The 14640-nt window shown below is 39.7% G+C and overlaps 1 protein-coding gene across 2 annotated transcripts in view; it reads left to right on the top strand.

The window, feature by feature from the left end:
* CACNA2D3 (calcium voltage-gated channel auxiliary subunit alpha2delta 3) overlaps positions 1-14640 on the top strand; it is a 698701-nt gene that overhangs the window by 470488 nt on the left and 213573 nt on the right. For both annotated transcript variants that reach the window (XM_056853929.1, XM_056853938.1), the window contains one exon: positions 6118-6251. In XM_056853929.1, coding sequence (XP_056709907.1) covers positions 6118-6251 — 134 coding nt within the window. The remainder of the gene's footprint in view (positions 1-6117; positions 6252-14640) is intronic.

Raw genomic sequence — 14640 nt, 5'->3', positions numbered from 1 at the left:
CTAATGATTCATTTGAAGAACATCCATTTAGTCATGGATTATTGCTTTAACCACTGTCTGCGCCCATCTGATGGAAATTACTGAGTTTAAAGTCTTGTCTTAATCAGCTAATGTTGCACTAGGATTTAGCCTTAGTCATTGTATAAGAATCCTTTGAAGCGTGTTTTAAAAGACGGGTTAGTCAACAGCAAAGAATTTTAGCTTTTCAGACAGTACCATTACCCATGCTTCAAAAAGATCTAAGTGCAGCCATTCAGAAAATATGAGCCTAAGGAAACAGGTTGCTTTCTCGCTAGTTAATCTGGCATATTATAGCCCAATTTCTACTGATGAAAAGGTAAAGACTTTATGTGAGTCTCCAAGTCTTAATGACATACACGGAGGAGTTTCCCTCAGATTCTGCACCGCATTGTCGAGTATGATAAGAAAAATCTTCAGTGGACTCCAGTGGATATGAGTGGAGATGGAAATCTGCCCATACTGGTTTGCTTGTATCCCCCCCCCCCCCCATTTTCAACTTCTCTGTGCTAAAAGCACCAAATAAACCATCTTGTGATGTTTATGGAGTAAAGGAATACTTAACAATTGTTGGAAATAGTTTATTTAATTAATTGGTTATCAAACTTTTCTCACCAGTAGAGACACAAAGAGGCTTACAAAAACACTTGAATATAATTTAAATAAACAACAATTTAAACAAAATAAAATTTCAGTAAAGCAAGGAAACGTACGACACAAGACAGCATCCAGGTTCTGAATCTCATGGAGCATAAGGTTGCCAGCTCTAGATTGGGAAATACCTGGAGATTTTCTATCTGGGATGGTCATCCTCTTCCACTGAGTGCACAGCTTCGGGAGGGATGCACATGGAGCAATGAGGGAGGTAGGGGACACCCACCTAGCCAGCCAGATCAGCCGAATCAACCCTGGCGATCAATGGGGTGACAGATGTCACAGCCAGATCGCCCTGGGGAGTAGTTGGGTTGTTGAGGTCTGTGACCACAATATGAATAAAAGTTGACTTGACCTGGAGATTTTTGGGGCGGAGCCTGAGGAGGGCAGGGTTTGGGGAGGGATTTCAATGCCATAGAGTCCAATTGTCAAAGCGGCCATTTTCTCCAGGTGACCTGATCTCTATTGGCAGGAGATCAGTTGTAATAGCAGGAGATCTTCAGCTAGTACCTGGAGATTGGCAACCCTAATGGAGCAGCTTACAGCTCTGACCACACCTAAGCTTTTATACTTGCCTACAGGAAGGATGCAGATGCTCAGCTAGATGTTATGCAGCCGGCAAGATGTTCCCAAAAACTCCCTCCCTCTGTAAATATGTCTAAGAATTATTAAACAATTGTTTAAGGACTTATTCTTTCAATCCAGAAAGTGGGCCAGTTTAGTATTTCCAACACAATGGCTTTATGCAGATGTCACAAGGCCATTCTAAACTGGGATTTAACTATTCTGACTTGTGATAAGAAATAAACTTGGGTATTCCAAAAAAAGAATTGGATAAAGGTGACAGAGTCATATGTCAATATAGCTTTGCAGCAGCAAGGATTACAATTGCTAAAAAATGGAAGCAAACAAATAAACCTTCAATTAAAGAGTGGAGAGAAAAAATATGGATGTATATGCGGATGGCCAAAATTACAGTATCTTTACATGGTAAAGACATGGATGAATTTAAAATTACATGGTCAAAGGCCGCTGCATATTGGGATAAATCGGCAAAAACTGATTTTAAAAATATAGTTAATGAATTATAGTACAATGTGATTTTAACTAATGTATAATAATGTGATTTTTTTTTTAGTCACGACACTCCATCGGAAGTCTATGGGTGATGGGCACTGTGGTGGGAGGTGGGATTTTGAACTAGGGCGTAATATATATTCTTATATGAATAATAATCTACTAACAGAAACTTACGCTCTATATATGTATGTATTATTATAATTTTTTCTTTTATTATGTATATTTTTTCTTTTTTTTTCTTTTTCTTTTTTTTTGGATTCATTATAAAAAACTAATAAAAATTTAAAAAAAGAAAGAAATAAACTCCAATTTTTCCAATCCATCTTCATTAGGATACCACATCTGATTGGAGTTTAATCCTACTGAAAAGCATTCAAGCCACCTCCAGGCATTAATAAAGAGAGATGTGGTAGGACTAAGGGGACTATACAAGTGCAGAAAACAATTTGAATACAGTCACAACATTGATAAGCCTGTGTGAAACTAGGCCAGAGGTCCCCAACCTCTGGTTGCCAACCTCCAGGTAGTAGCTGGAGATCTGCTATTACAGCCTATAGATCTCCAGCCTATAGAGATCAGTTCACTTGGAGAAAATGGTCACTTTGGCAATTGGACTCTATGGCACTGAAGTCCCACCCCTCCCAAACCCTGAACTCCTCAGGCTCTGCTCCAAAAATCTCCAATTATTTCCCAACCTGGAGCTGGCAACCCTACCCCAACTATTTTGAAGCTGTGGGCACCTTTAGAATTCTGACATAGGGTGGTGGGTGCAACCATGAAATGGCTGCTGGAGGCAGAGCCAAAAAAATTAGTTGATTGCCTCAGGAGTGTGTTTCCAATAGCAGTTAGCCATCAATGAATCCTACTCCAGTCAATGGAACATACATAAACAATCATGACCAAATCCCATTACTTTACTGGGTGTCTGGGATTGTGCCTCATGTATTCTGACATTACCTTTGCAACATTTCAAAATGAGCATATTGTTTAAAATATTTTCTTTTATAAACAGTAAATACCGTAAGTATACATATTGAGCTAACTAAGAAACACTCATCAGGCACTATATGTCTTTGTTTTGTCATGACATCTGATTGTAGATAGTGCCTTCATTTATGGGACTATGGCTTGGAGCACTGAATGAGGTTTTTAAAACATTTCCCTGGTGTTTGTGAGTCAACCGGTATCTGTGCTCCACTTGCCTGTGGCTTCTTCCCACACAGCATTCTAGTACATGGAGGAACCATATTTGTTCCTTGCCACACTGCTGAAGTTGAATGTTAATTAATCCCATGGTAGAGTCAATCCAGTTCTACATCCCTTATCTTCACCAGTTAATCTAAGGAACATCAAATTTAGCCAAACGACACTTGCATAAATCTGGATTATTTCCTCTGTTGCTTAAAACAATTAGATACTTTAAGTTATATAAGCATAAATCAGAAGAACCTCTTGTTTAATTCATTAGCACTTTTGTAGTGTTTTTTAAATTCTCAGCTACTTCATGGCTTGTTCGTTGCACTGATATCTCTGAATGCTGCAGAATCACATGCTCTGAATCACAAGCATTTAACTCACAGAAGTTAGGTCTTGAGCCCTCATCAGCTGCAATCCTGCCAGATGCTTTTGCGGGAGTAGTGGGGGTGAAGGATAATAGCCACAAGATGCTACTACAATCTACAGAGTTCCAGAAACGCTGCATTTAGGATTGCCAGCCTCCAGGTGGAGGGTGGAGATCTCCCGCTATTGCAACAGATCTCCAAAAGACAGAGATCAGTTCACCAGAAAATCACTGATTTGGAAGTGGACTCTATGGCATTATCCCCTATTAAAGTCCCTTCCCTCACCAAACCCACCCTCCTCAGGCTCCACCCCCCAAGTCTCCAGGTATTTCCCAACCCGGAGCTGACAACCCTAGCTGCACTGCAATTTAATTTTTTTATGGATGGGTAAGCCAAACTGTGTATCTATTTCAGAGGTCACTACCATAAAAATCAATTTTCCTTGTGGTACTTTTCCCCTTGGAAAGGCAGCAGAAATGGAGGGTGGTTGAAAGATTTCCAGTTGACTGGATAGTGAATTCCTTTCTCTAGAACTGGATCACTACTTAAATTTATACCACCCTGTGTTAGACACCCCCCACTCCCACATCAGCATGTTTTCCTGCCTGTTACATAAGTAGGCTTCATCTTCATGAGGGAGCATGGACTTAATGAGGCAAGGCAGCAACCCATTTTAAATACATTAAAAACAGCCAAGACCCCAAAGCTGCTTCAGAATGACTTAGGAAAGTTTACAACAATCTTCGTCTTCATCTGTAGGAGACTATACCCGAAGGATTAAAATATTACCAGGATCTTCAGATGAACAAGTAACGTTTCCCTAGTGTTCAGCATGCCAAATGTTAAAGTATTCACCCACTGCCTCTCCCTCAACAGTCGATTTGAACTGAAAGCTCACCAGCTGTAAAAACAAAGGCAGATCTTAATGTTTTAGTTAGCCACAAACAAAAGAGCCAGTATTAAGCAAGTCATTAAGAAAATAGTCTACATCTCTATAGTAATTTTAAGGCCCCTATTTTGTTTAATGTTAGTTTATTTTATTAATTATGTAGCTCCATGTAGCTGCCTGGCACCGTACATAACAATGAGTAAAGAAGTAGAGAAAATTCTTCAGAACAACTGTGTGGAGTCTGGGGGAAAGACACATTGGGGCCAACAGGCTTTGTAGCTTGCGAGTTATAGACAGTCATGCAGTTGTTAGGTGTCATACTGTCAAGGCATTACTGTAAGACAAACGCCAAAGACACACCTACTCCTTCAGTTTCTGCAGACTGTAGGCAGAGCTGGATGTATAATGAAAGCCCTTCATGTATCTTTTTTTCGGGAAAACTTGGAAGATAGATTTGAAGATAGAGAAGTATGAAGTGTTTTAGTCCTTTGCTCATCTGATAATCAGGGCCGGATCTACATTTTTTTAAGGGAGGCAAGAGGACAAAATGGCATTTCCCTCTCATTGGAGCAGCAGAAAAAATGAAATTTTTAAAAAATAGCCATTAGCTGACAGCATGATTTCAATTCCAGGAAAGCCTGGTAGTGACATCATGCCTCTCTAGGAATTGACTGAAGCTCTATGGTCAACCCGTAGAGTTTGCAGCTGTTCCTGGAGAGGACTAGGAAATAATCACCATAGAGTTTTAGCCAATTCCTAGAGAAGTGTGACATCACTTTTGGGTTTCCCTGGAAGTGACTTCATGCTGTCAGCCAATGGCCACCTCCCATGTCCCTGGCCTCTGTCTTGTTTTGGTTGCCAGGCTTGGCAACCCTAAATTTAACAAAGAAGTATAATCTGGACCTTTTTCTTTTTTTGTTTTTTGTTTATGTGATCGTTGACTGAATTGTTTTTGCATGTAAATATTTCTAATATATATACAGTTACTAGATCTAATTAGAACACATGATTTCAGAATCTGAGCCTCTGCATTTGATAGACTGTATATATTGCTGCTTACAGTTTTGTACATGCACAGACAAACGTACCACATCCCGGTAGATGCTTTATCATTCTGCAGGGCCAGATCACTAACCACATATTCTCAATTTTATGAGAAGTAACTATTGTTTGAATTCAGCAAATCATAAAAGATCAACAGTGGGAAGCACTAAAGTCAACAATACAGTGTTCACAGTAGCTTGCAGATTCCTTATAACCTCAGGTTTGGTCCTCATTTTATATAACTGTGAGCATTATTATACATAGTATTAGGATCATCATTGCAATTGGAACTGGTGGTAAAGACGATAATATAGTGGGGGAACACTGTGAAAGAATCAGGAATAGTTTTTTTTCTTTCCACTGCTGAAGAATCATAGTCTGAAGCATTCAGGTTTAGAACTAATAGAGCCAGAATTTGATGGAACCAATTTTTTTTTTTAAGAATATGTAATCCTGGACACTTGAAATAGTTGTGGGGTGCTAAATTCACAAGGCTCCAGCATTTATAAAGTATTTGCCTTTAAGAACAAATCCACTTTTATTTTATCCCAAAGCTGAAAAATTGACTTGGAACCAAAAAAATTAGGATAGGCTGTGCAGTGGTGTATAACACTCTTGAGGAATGGAACCTTTCAGGACTGACATATCATTTCACAGACTTGTGCTTTCACAAATTAATGCTTGACAGGGCTTCGTTGTTGGAATTTTTTTCCTGCAGGTTCCCCTCCCCCCTTTTCATTCGTTGAGTTGTGAAGAGAAGATGAGATGAACATAATTATTTTGCATAATGTTTGGTACAGTATTCCACGCTCCGGTCTGTCCACGCAGCCTCCTCCTATACACGATGTTGTTCTTTTTCCATTTCCACAGGGTTTTTCACTCAGATTTCTACTCTAGCTGATGTGCAGGAAAATGTCATGGAATATCTGCATGTGCTTAGTCGGCCCAAAGTGATTGATCAAGAGCATGATGTGATATGGACTGAAGCCTATGTTGACAGCACTGTAAGTCTGCATGAAGCAACATTTGAGTTACACATCCTGTTTGCCTACAGAGCACAAAGAAGAGTTTGGTGCAGAATGGAGATTGCATTTAGCACTACATAGAATGCTCTGAGCTTCTGCTCATTTGAATGTGGTTTGTGCATGTGCTGCTAAGATAGAGCTCAATTTTCATAGCTTGAATGAACCTATTACAGCTGCAGTGGTTAATGGAAAGTGGTGTTTTTTTTACTTTGTAGAGAATGTAAGGCTTCATGTATTAAAGCCCCAGTAAGAAAAGCTGCCATTTGCTCATTAAGGACATAAAGTATTAATGTATGGAGTAAGCGTCAATCATCTATTGCTCTTCTACAACCATAGTCACTACCAATAGACCAAATGACAAGGAAATGGTTCTAATGCTATGAACCAGAAGTAGGCAACCTATTAAACACTGACAAGTATACCAGGTGCCTGTGAATGTCTGCTAACCTACACATTTTAGCTACCTGCAGTTAACTTAGTTTGCATACCATTTTCATGAATGTAGTGAATGTCAAGCCAAAGCTTGGATAGATCTAATCCAAAATTACTTGGATTACCTTGAATGATTAAGAAAAAACAATCTCTGGTTAAATCCCATAGAAAGTGCCAAGGTGAGTCTGGAAATTATTCTGCAAATATATAATGTGTGTATGTACATGCAAATTGGTTAATTTGGTATCTCATTAGCAAACCTCATAGAGGATTTGCCTTAAGAAAAGTGCATGAACAATATACTTGAAGATGTTGCATAAAAGGGGAGGTACCTTTTATGTTGAAGCTGAGGAGATTCCCTTTCTCCTTTTAGTGTGCAGCTGGTAGAAAATATTACATCTTGTACTGTTTTTCAATGACAATATAATGCTTTTGTTTTGTTTTTACATTTTTCTATGGTAAGTTTTTTTTTTAAAGTTGATCTGGATGATTTTATAGCGTACTTGCAAAATATACATGTTTTAAAATATATATTTCTATAATTGAGGTTTATGCATCATGGAACCATGCCACACAAATGAAGCTATGGCAAATATTCTGAGAATAAATAGTTTCTATTCTTGATTCCAGTGTCTCTATAAAATATTTTAGTTTTGTTTTTTTGATCTGCACTAGAACTGGGCAAAGTTTAGCAATCTCTCTCTCTCTCTCTCTCTCTCTCTCTCTCTCTCTCTCTCTCTCTAAAAGAGGAACAATAAATTAAATATTGCCGATGCTCACGAGCTCTAATGCATCTTTACACAAATTTACATTGTAACTTTCCAGAAAAATAGATTAAAAATCAAATTTTCTTACAATCTGTACAAATGTAAATGCCTTATTCTGACAAATCTGTAAAATGGTATAGATGTGAACATGCTTTGTGTTTTAATCTGAGTTGGATTGTGGAATTCAGGCCTCGCATAGTATATGTTCAACAGAAATCTCAAGTATTGTCTGCTTGTGGATCCTCAATATTGGTGGTTTTTTTGCTGCTACTTCCTGGCAGGACAGTTTGAATTTTCAATATGGTATTTGCTCAGTTAGTGTCTTAAACTAATCAACCTAATTTTGCAAAAAGTGTGAGCCTCCTGTAGTCAATTATAAGTCTGCCTCCCATATCTATTTTCATGCTTCTCATACTGGAAAGAGGATTGTGGAGAAAAGTGAGCCATCTAGCTCCCCATGGGCAGAGAGATTTTGATATGAAAGAGCATTAACTAGTTGCCACCAGTTGCATTCTAAAGACGCAAAGTCTCACATGTTATTGTTCTTAAATGTCTATGCAAACATTTCACCTTTTTTTAAAAAAAATATTCGTTTAACTTTACACACATTTTGCCATGGAATTCAAGTATCTGTTCATCAGTCATCAAGAGTCTGAAGTTCGTTCTTCAAAGGAGCTTCAGGGTCACTTAGCAATTTACAGTGCAATCCTAAACAGAATTATAACTTCTAAACCCATTGACTTCAGTGGACTTGGAAGGGTGTAACTCTGCTTATTGTTGAACCTTTATTTAATTCAAAATCTCTAAGGCAGAAAGGACTTCATCCTGGTAATCTTCACTCATTGCACTTCCCCAGAATCACCTAGCTATAAAGAAAACCTCGGATCATAGAACTCTAACTCGCAGTCAAACTGATGCATTGAGAGAGAATGCACTGTTTGGGTCTGTTTGTAAAACCTTTGAGATAAATTCTAGTGCTATACAGTGGCAGTTTGATGATATATACAGTCTTATCTGCAGTGTTTGCTATATTTAAAACTGCTTTCTTCAAGTAGACTTGGAATTACAATGAGCTCACCTATCATCTGTCTCTCTCTCGCCCACTGCAACGTTTTGAGGTTGGCCATCAATAAGTTCTTACTAGGTCAAATTTTGCACCTAGTGGAGAGGGAGCTCAGCTGATAATGTTCTTTTGATTTCATGTCTCACTCTTGTTTGATTTAAAGCAGTAAGAGTATTATCTAGTGTATTGAACCTGAGTGGTTAGTTGTGTGAAATGATTATTGCCTATCATCTCTTTGGGATACTGCTGTCTTATCATGTGAATGCAGCAGCTGTCAATGGAAGGCCAGCTAGAACGTGACATGCTTAGCAGGTGGTAAAACTGCTGGTAGATAGCATCAGTCCTTAACACTTTTTCTTTCTCCTTTTTGCTTCATATTTATGTAGAAAACACTGCAGTGAAACACCTCACAGGATTTGAACTACATTTAGGAGTTCATCTTTCCTTATGGAGGAGATCAATTTGCGGCTAATGTTTCACTGCCTCATACCCCTGTTATTAAGGCTGTACATAATGATAATGTGGACAAATCAATAAATATAATAAATTGTACAATGACACAGCGTTTGCAGAAACAGAAAATACAAGAATGTGGTGGCATATCATGAAAAATGCAGTGGGGTTAAAAATGCTGTGTTATGTAATTAGAAATAACATCTCATTGCAAAATTGATCTTAGAGGAGAATTGTAACCATATGTACACAGACTGACTTACCATTAAAACCAGTCAGACTTGATTCCTTATAAATATCCACTATCTAGAAAACTATCTAGAAAACAGCTGAACATCAAGAAAACAAAAGTAATGACTACAGGAGAATTACACAACTTTAAGGCTGACAATGAGGAAATTGAAATTGTTCAAGACTTTCTGTTCCTTGGCTCCACCATCAGCCAAAAGGGAGACTGCAGCCAAGAAATCAGAAGGAGATTGAGACTGGGAAGGGCAGCCATGAAGGAGCTAGAAAAGATATTGAAGTGTAAGGATGTGTCACTGGCCACCAAGATTAGATTAATTCATGCCATTGTATTCCCTATTACTATGTATGGACATTGAAGAAAGCTGATAGGAAGAAAATAGATTCCTTTGAAATGTGGTGTTGGAGGAGAGTGTTACGGATACTGTGGACTGCCAAAAAAAACAAATCAGTGGGTTATAGATCAAATCAAGCCTGAACTGACCCTAGAAGCAAAAATGACTAAACTGAGGCTATCATATTTTGGTCACATCATGAGACGACAAGAGTCACTGGAAAAGACCGTCATGCTAGGAAAAGTTGAGGGCAGCAGGAAAAGAGGAAGACCCAACAAGAAATGGATGGACTCAATAAAGGAAGCCACAGCCCTCAGGTTGCAAGATCCGAGCAAGGCTGTCAAAGATAGGACATTTTGGAGGACTTTCATCCATAGGGTCACCATGAGTCGGAAGCGACTTGACAGCACTTAACACACACACACACACACACACACACACACCTAAAAAACCACAGATGTAGCATTCGTCTTTGTGGAGGGCGTTCTGCAAGGTGATGCACCTTACCTGTTGTAGGGACTTATATTTAGCTGTGTATACAGTATATAGTCATTATTTCCATGTCTCGCTGATTGGTTCACATGTTGCATCGCTAAGCCATGTGTAGTTCTTTCCTCCGTTTGCATATTGTATCAGTTGAGTTATAAAGCATCAAATATATCTAGTGTCCTGAATTCTGCAAGCAGGGCCAGTCATGTCTCCTCAAGTGGTAGTGCCCGTAGACTTGGATAGCAAGGCTTGAACATCAACAAGAACTGGAGGCAAGGAACTAGGAGCAAGGAGCTTGAAACTGGAATCAAAGAGCTGAAACAGGGACGCAGGCTTACACCTAGTGAACTGGTTGATCCAGCAAGCATCCCCTCTGAGCCCAAGGCTTAAATAGGCCTTGAGAGGATAGTAGCTCCATCTGCTCTGGAAGCAGCACCTGGGAATTCATCAAGCCAGGCTTAACTGGAACCAGAATCCCCCAAAGGATTACATCCACCATACTTTGGCCCAGGAGGTGGAGCACGGGCTGCCAGCCTGGCACTGCATATTTGCCGGGTTACCTTGGCATGAGCCCTCTGCCTCTGCTGCTCCTGCTGGGTGGAGGTGGCTTTTGGTGTGCTTGTGGACTGAGTCCTGGACTGGTGCTTAGTTGCCCCAGGACCTGGGGAACAAAGGGACGTTCTGGCGGAGGAGCTCCTTCTGCAGGTTCCTCAGGGACGAGTTCTGGAGGATCTCCCACTGCAGGTTCGTCAGGGGCCAGGTCTGAAGCAGATGGGCCAGGAGCATCTGCCCTGTAGGGGTCTTCCAAAGTTTCCTGCTCTTCTCCAGGCCATGTCTCTGGCTCCTCAGGCTTCTTGGAGGCTTCCAAGCTCAGTGGGGGGTCATGATTGGGGTATGAGTTTCTGGATCCTGCTCCGAGGTAAAAGCATTAAGTCCTTCACTGTTTTAGTAGATTAGATTGGTTCTGGATGTTTTAAACTAGAGGTGTTGATGTAGATTATTGAACAACTGTATCTTGCAAAGGATTGCCCTTTGTATCAGTGTCCATACTGTAGTCATAATATTCAACATACACTGTTGTTTTCTTATTAGAGATTAAGACATAGATATAATTTATTTCAAATCACAATATTAAATTCAGCTTCCATTCTGCTCATTTCCTGACTTGTTAGCCGCCCAGGTTCACAGTTTTCCAGTGCTGTCCCATCCATGTTCTTCACAAAGAGCAATCTGTCCCTGCACTCTGTGTGAGGTTTTTCTGTGACTTCCCTTCCATCCGATTATGCTCTTCCTTCATTTAAACCTATTTCCCATCCAAGTAGTTGCCTCCAAAGCCTTTTTTCCCACCCTATTGTATTATTTAGGCAACGACCCCGTGAGTTGACTCTTTGTACAAAATAAGCTAACAGAAGGATTCTTACATATAATAATGTATGTTCCTACTATTATAGAATTTTTTGGGGAGAGGGAGAGTAATCCTGTTTCTGCTTCTTCTCCTTGATCTTTTCATAACCAGAGGCAGGTCTGGAGTAACATGCTAATATATTTAATTACAGCCCTCTTCTTATGGAAGTGTTCTTACCCAGCCTTCCACATACTTTGTCCCTTTGGGCACACCACCTCTCTGTAGAAAATAGTCTCTTTTGTGTCTTTCCAGAAGACCCAATGGCCATTATTTCTTTAATTATGTGCCTAGTCTTCCCTTTTCTTTAGGCAATCTTTTCCTCCTACATCCCCCATGCTTCCTAATGATGGATGAACATCCCTGTGGTTGAGGTGAATATCCTTGTCAAACATTCAAACATGTGTAAGTGGTTGGTCAGATATTTGCGGAATATGTGCATGTGCGCACACAGATTCTTGCTACTATGCCAACTTGTCTCACCGGTCCCCCCCCCCCACATTCCCTTGCTACAGATTTTGATCAGCAGCAAAACTGTTATTTCTGAGCATTTGCCAAAAGCATCTACCAGACAATCACCTATGTGATCATGTTGCTGATTGCACAGCATTTGAAATAGTGTTCATTTTAATTGTGAACTAGTGTGAACATATGGGGTGCTTGACTCAAGAAAAAAATAGTAATTGCTAGCAGGGTAAGTTTGATTCTTGAAGATGTTGTTTGGAAAGATGACAGCATCACTAATCCTTTCCTTAGGTCTTTGCTTCTGCCACTTAATACTTCTTTTTCTCTTCTTTTACATTCATATATGTCACCTGTGGAACTTCTTTCTGAGATTTTACAACTTGTTCTAGAACACATTTCAAGTTTTGATGCTGAACTTTTATCAAAAATTCAATATTTAAATTTCAGAATCATGTTAAAATTTGATTCTTTTTATTGTATTGTGGAGGTGAAACAACAACAACAACAACAATAATAAATAAAGTTTTATTTATGTCCTGCACACACACACACACACACCAAAGCCTGGCTCAGGGCAGCTCAATAAATTAGATACAATACATAAAGCACAGTACAATCAAATATGTAATACAATATAATAAAATCAATTTTACAATGCTGAAATCTGTCCAAATTGTTTATTCATGGCACTAAAATAATTCCCATCAAGGAGAGATGTTTCTATGACTTCATAACTGAACTTGTACCACAGGGGGACAGATGGACCTCAATTCAAATTGGTCTGGAACAACTCATGAAGAATATAACAGACCAATGAGGAACAGGAAGGGGAAGGGGGGCAGAGAGAGGGAAGGGAGGGAGGAGGATGGGAAAAGAGGAGGGAGAGGGAAGGGGAGAGGAATGTATGGAGATGTATTCTGATTTGTTAAATTAAATATTTAAATAAGTATAAAAGTTACTAAGTTGTATGACCAAGTGGTCAGAAGTCAGGTTCTGCTAAAGGATGGTACTGCAAAACTGAGTGCTGATGTGGGATATAAACTTCTGCTGGCAATTTGTGCTTTTGGAGAGTATTCAGTATTCATATGGAGAACACTGGAGGGCAAATTATTTCACTTGTAATCCTCACAGGAGCTCCAGTGTTCTATCTCTGTCACCTTTTCTCTGTCCAATTAGAATGCTGGGCAGGTTTTAGCATATTATCAAATCTGTGCATTGGAGAGATGATTCACATATTACTTTCACAGCTTGTTTGGTGAACCAGGATGTAAATGTGATGTTTGCAGCTAAGCAGCTGCAAGTCTTCTAAGCGGTGTTTAGAAGTGAATTTGTGACAGGTAAGAATATGGGAATGCAATGTCATGTTTTCTCTGTTGAAATGTGGTCACCTCAGAGGTAATTTAACACAAGGTAAGTGCTGCAGAATTGTCATGGGCAGTCATGGTTTCAATAAGAGAGTTAAGTTTGGGCTTAACTCTGTCTCATTCAAGGGGTTTAGGGATCCTGGCAAATGCCATATGGCTTAGCAGTAATGTTCCAGCACCGCCTTCAGTTGTAAGACCAGGACAGAAATGTGTCTAAGTAATTCTGTCATCCAGGAGTACCTGGAGCAGAATCACCACCATCCATTTGACTATCTAAAAATGTCAAGCTAAAGTCCTGCTTATAAATCCCCAAATCTAAGGGGTGCAGGAAGGCTGCTTCATTCAAGAAGGCAGGCACTGTCCCCTACTAAAAGGATGCATTAATCACTTTTAAAATGGTACTTGTCGGAGTTACTGTGCTAGATGTAACCAAGTAGGGTCAAGAGGGTAAGTAGTGGGTCAAGAGGACAAGTAGTGGGTAATATCTTGCCAAGAATCCTGTCAGATTACAAACACTGAAACTCAATCAAGCAACCAGAGAAGGAGAAATGAGCTTTAAAAGAGGTTCGAGAAAGGAATACCAGCGAGACCTTGTAGCCTGTGTATCCTAGGATGGCTCTCGATGGGGATACTTTCGAGAGAATGAGTGGTGGTAAACATAAACAAACAATTTATTGTATACAAAATAATATAGAAAGAATAAAAATGTAAAGAATCTACACTAGTTACCTGAGAACTGTTTCCCTAATCATACGCACACCAGCAAGCGGGTGCACTTGTAGAAGGGGGAAAATTGGGGAGGTTTAGGGAAGGGACAAACAACCTTAAATCTGGGGCTTGAGGTGTGGATAGGTCCAAGGTTTGATGCAATGGAGGTCCAAGGTGGCAGAGTATCAAGAAGGAAAAGGGGGTATACTGCAAAGTGGTTGCAGTGGTATCCAGGTTATGGAGAACCTGGCACAATTTCCACAGACTTGGGATGGTCTTTTTATGGTGCCCATAGCTAGACATGGGAACTCGGTTTTCCAGGAACCTGATTGGTCCAAGATATGAAGCTTGAATTTGACTAGGCAGCTTGAAGGTAACTGCTGTCAAAACCTGATGGAAACATTAGTATGGAAATACCTGACATTCCAAGATGGGGATGTCAATGGACAGTTTACCATATTGACAAAAAACTGGGAGTAAATCATGGGTATAAAATGTCCTCTTGATGGCTCATCCTGGGTGGATTGGATGTTAGGCTGCCTTTATCAGTAGATGGATTAGTGATACTTAAGAGTCACCCACTGTCTATAGCTGGAAATAGTTCATATTGCATTGATGAACTATCCCTTGGAGCAGGGGATATG

This window comes from Euleptes europaea, chromosome 1, assembly GCF_029931775.1.
Source record: "Euleptes europaea isolate rEulEur1 chromosome 1, rEulEur1.hap1, whole genome shotgun sequence".
Taxonomy (NCBI): Eukaryota; Metazoa; Chordata; class Lepidosauria; order Squamata; family Sphaerodactylidae; genus Euleptes; species Euleptes europaea.
The sequence above is the reverse complement of the archived record's forward strand: the minus strand, read 5'-3'. Positions and strand labels throughout refer to the sequence as shown.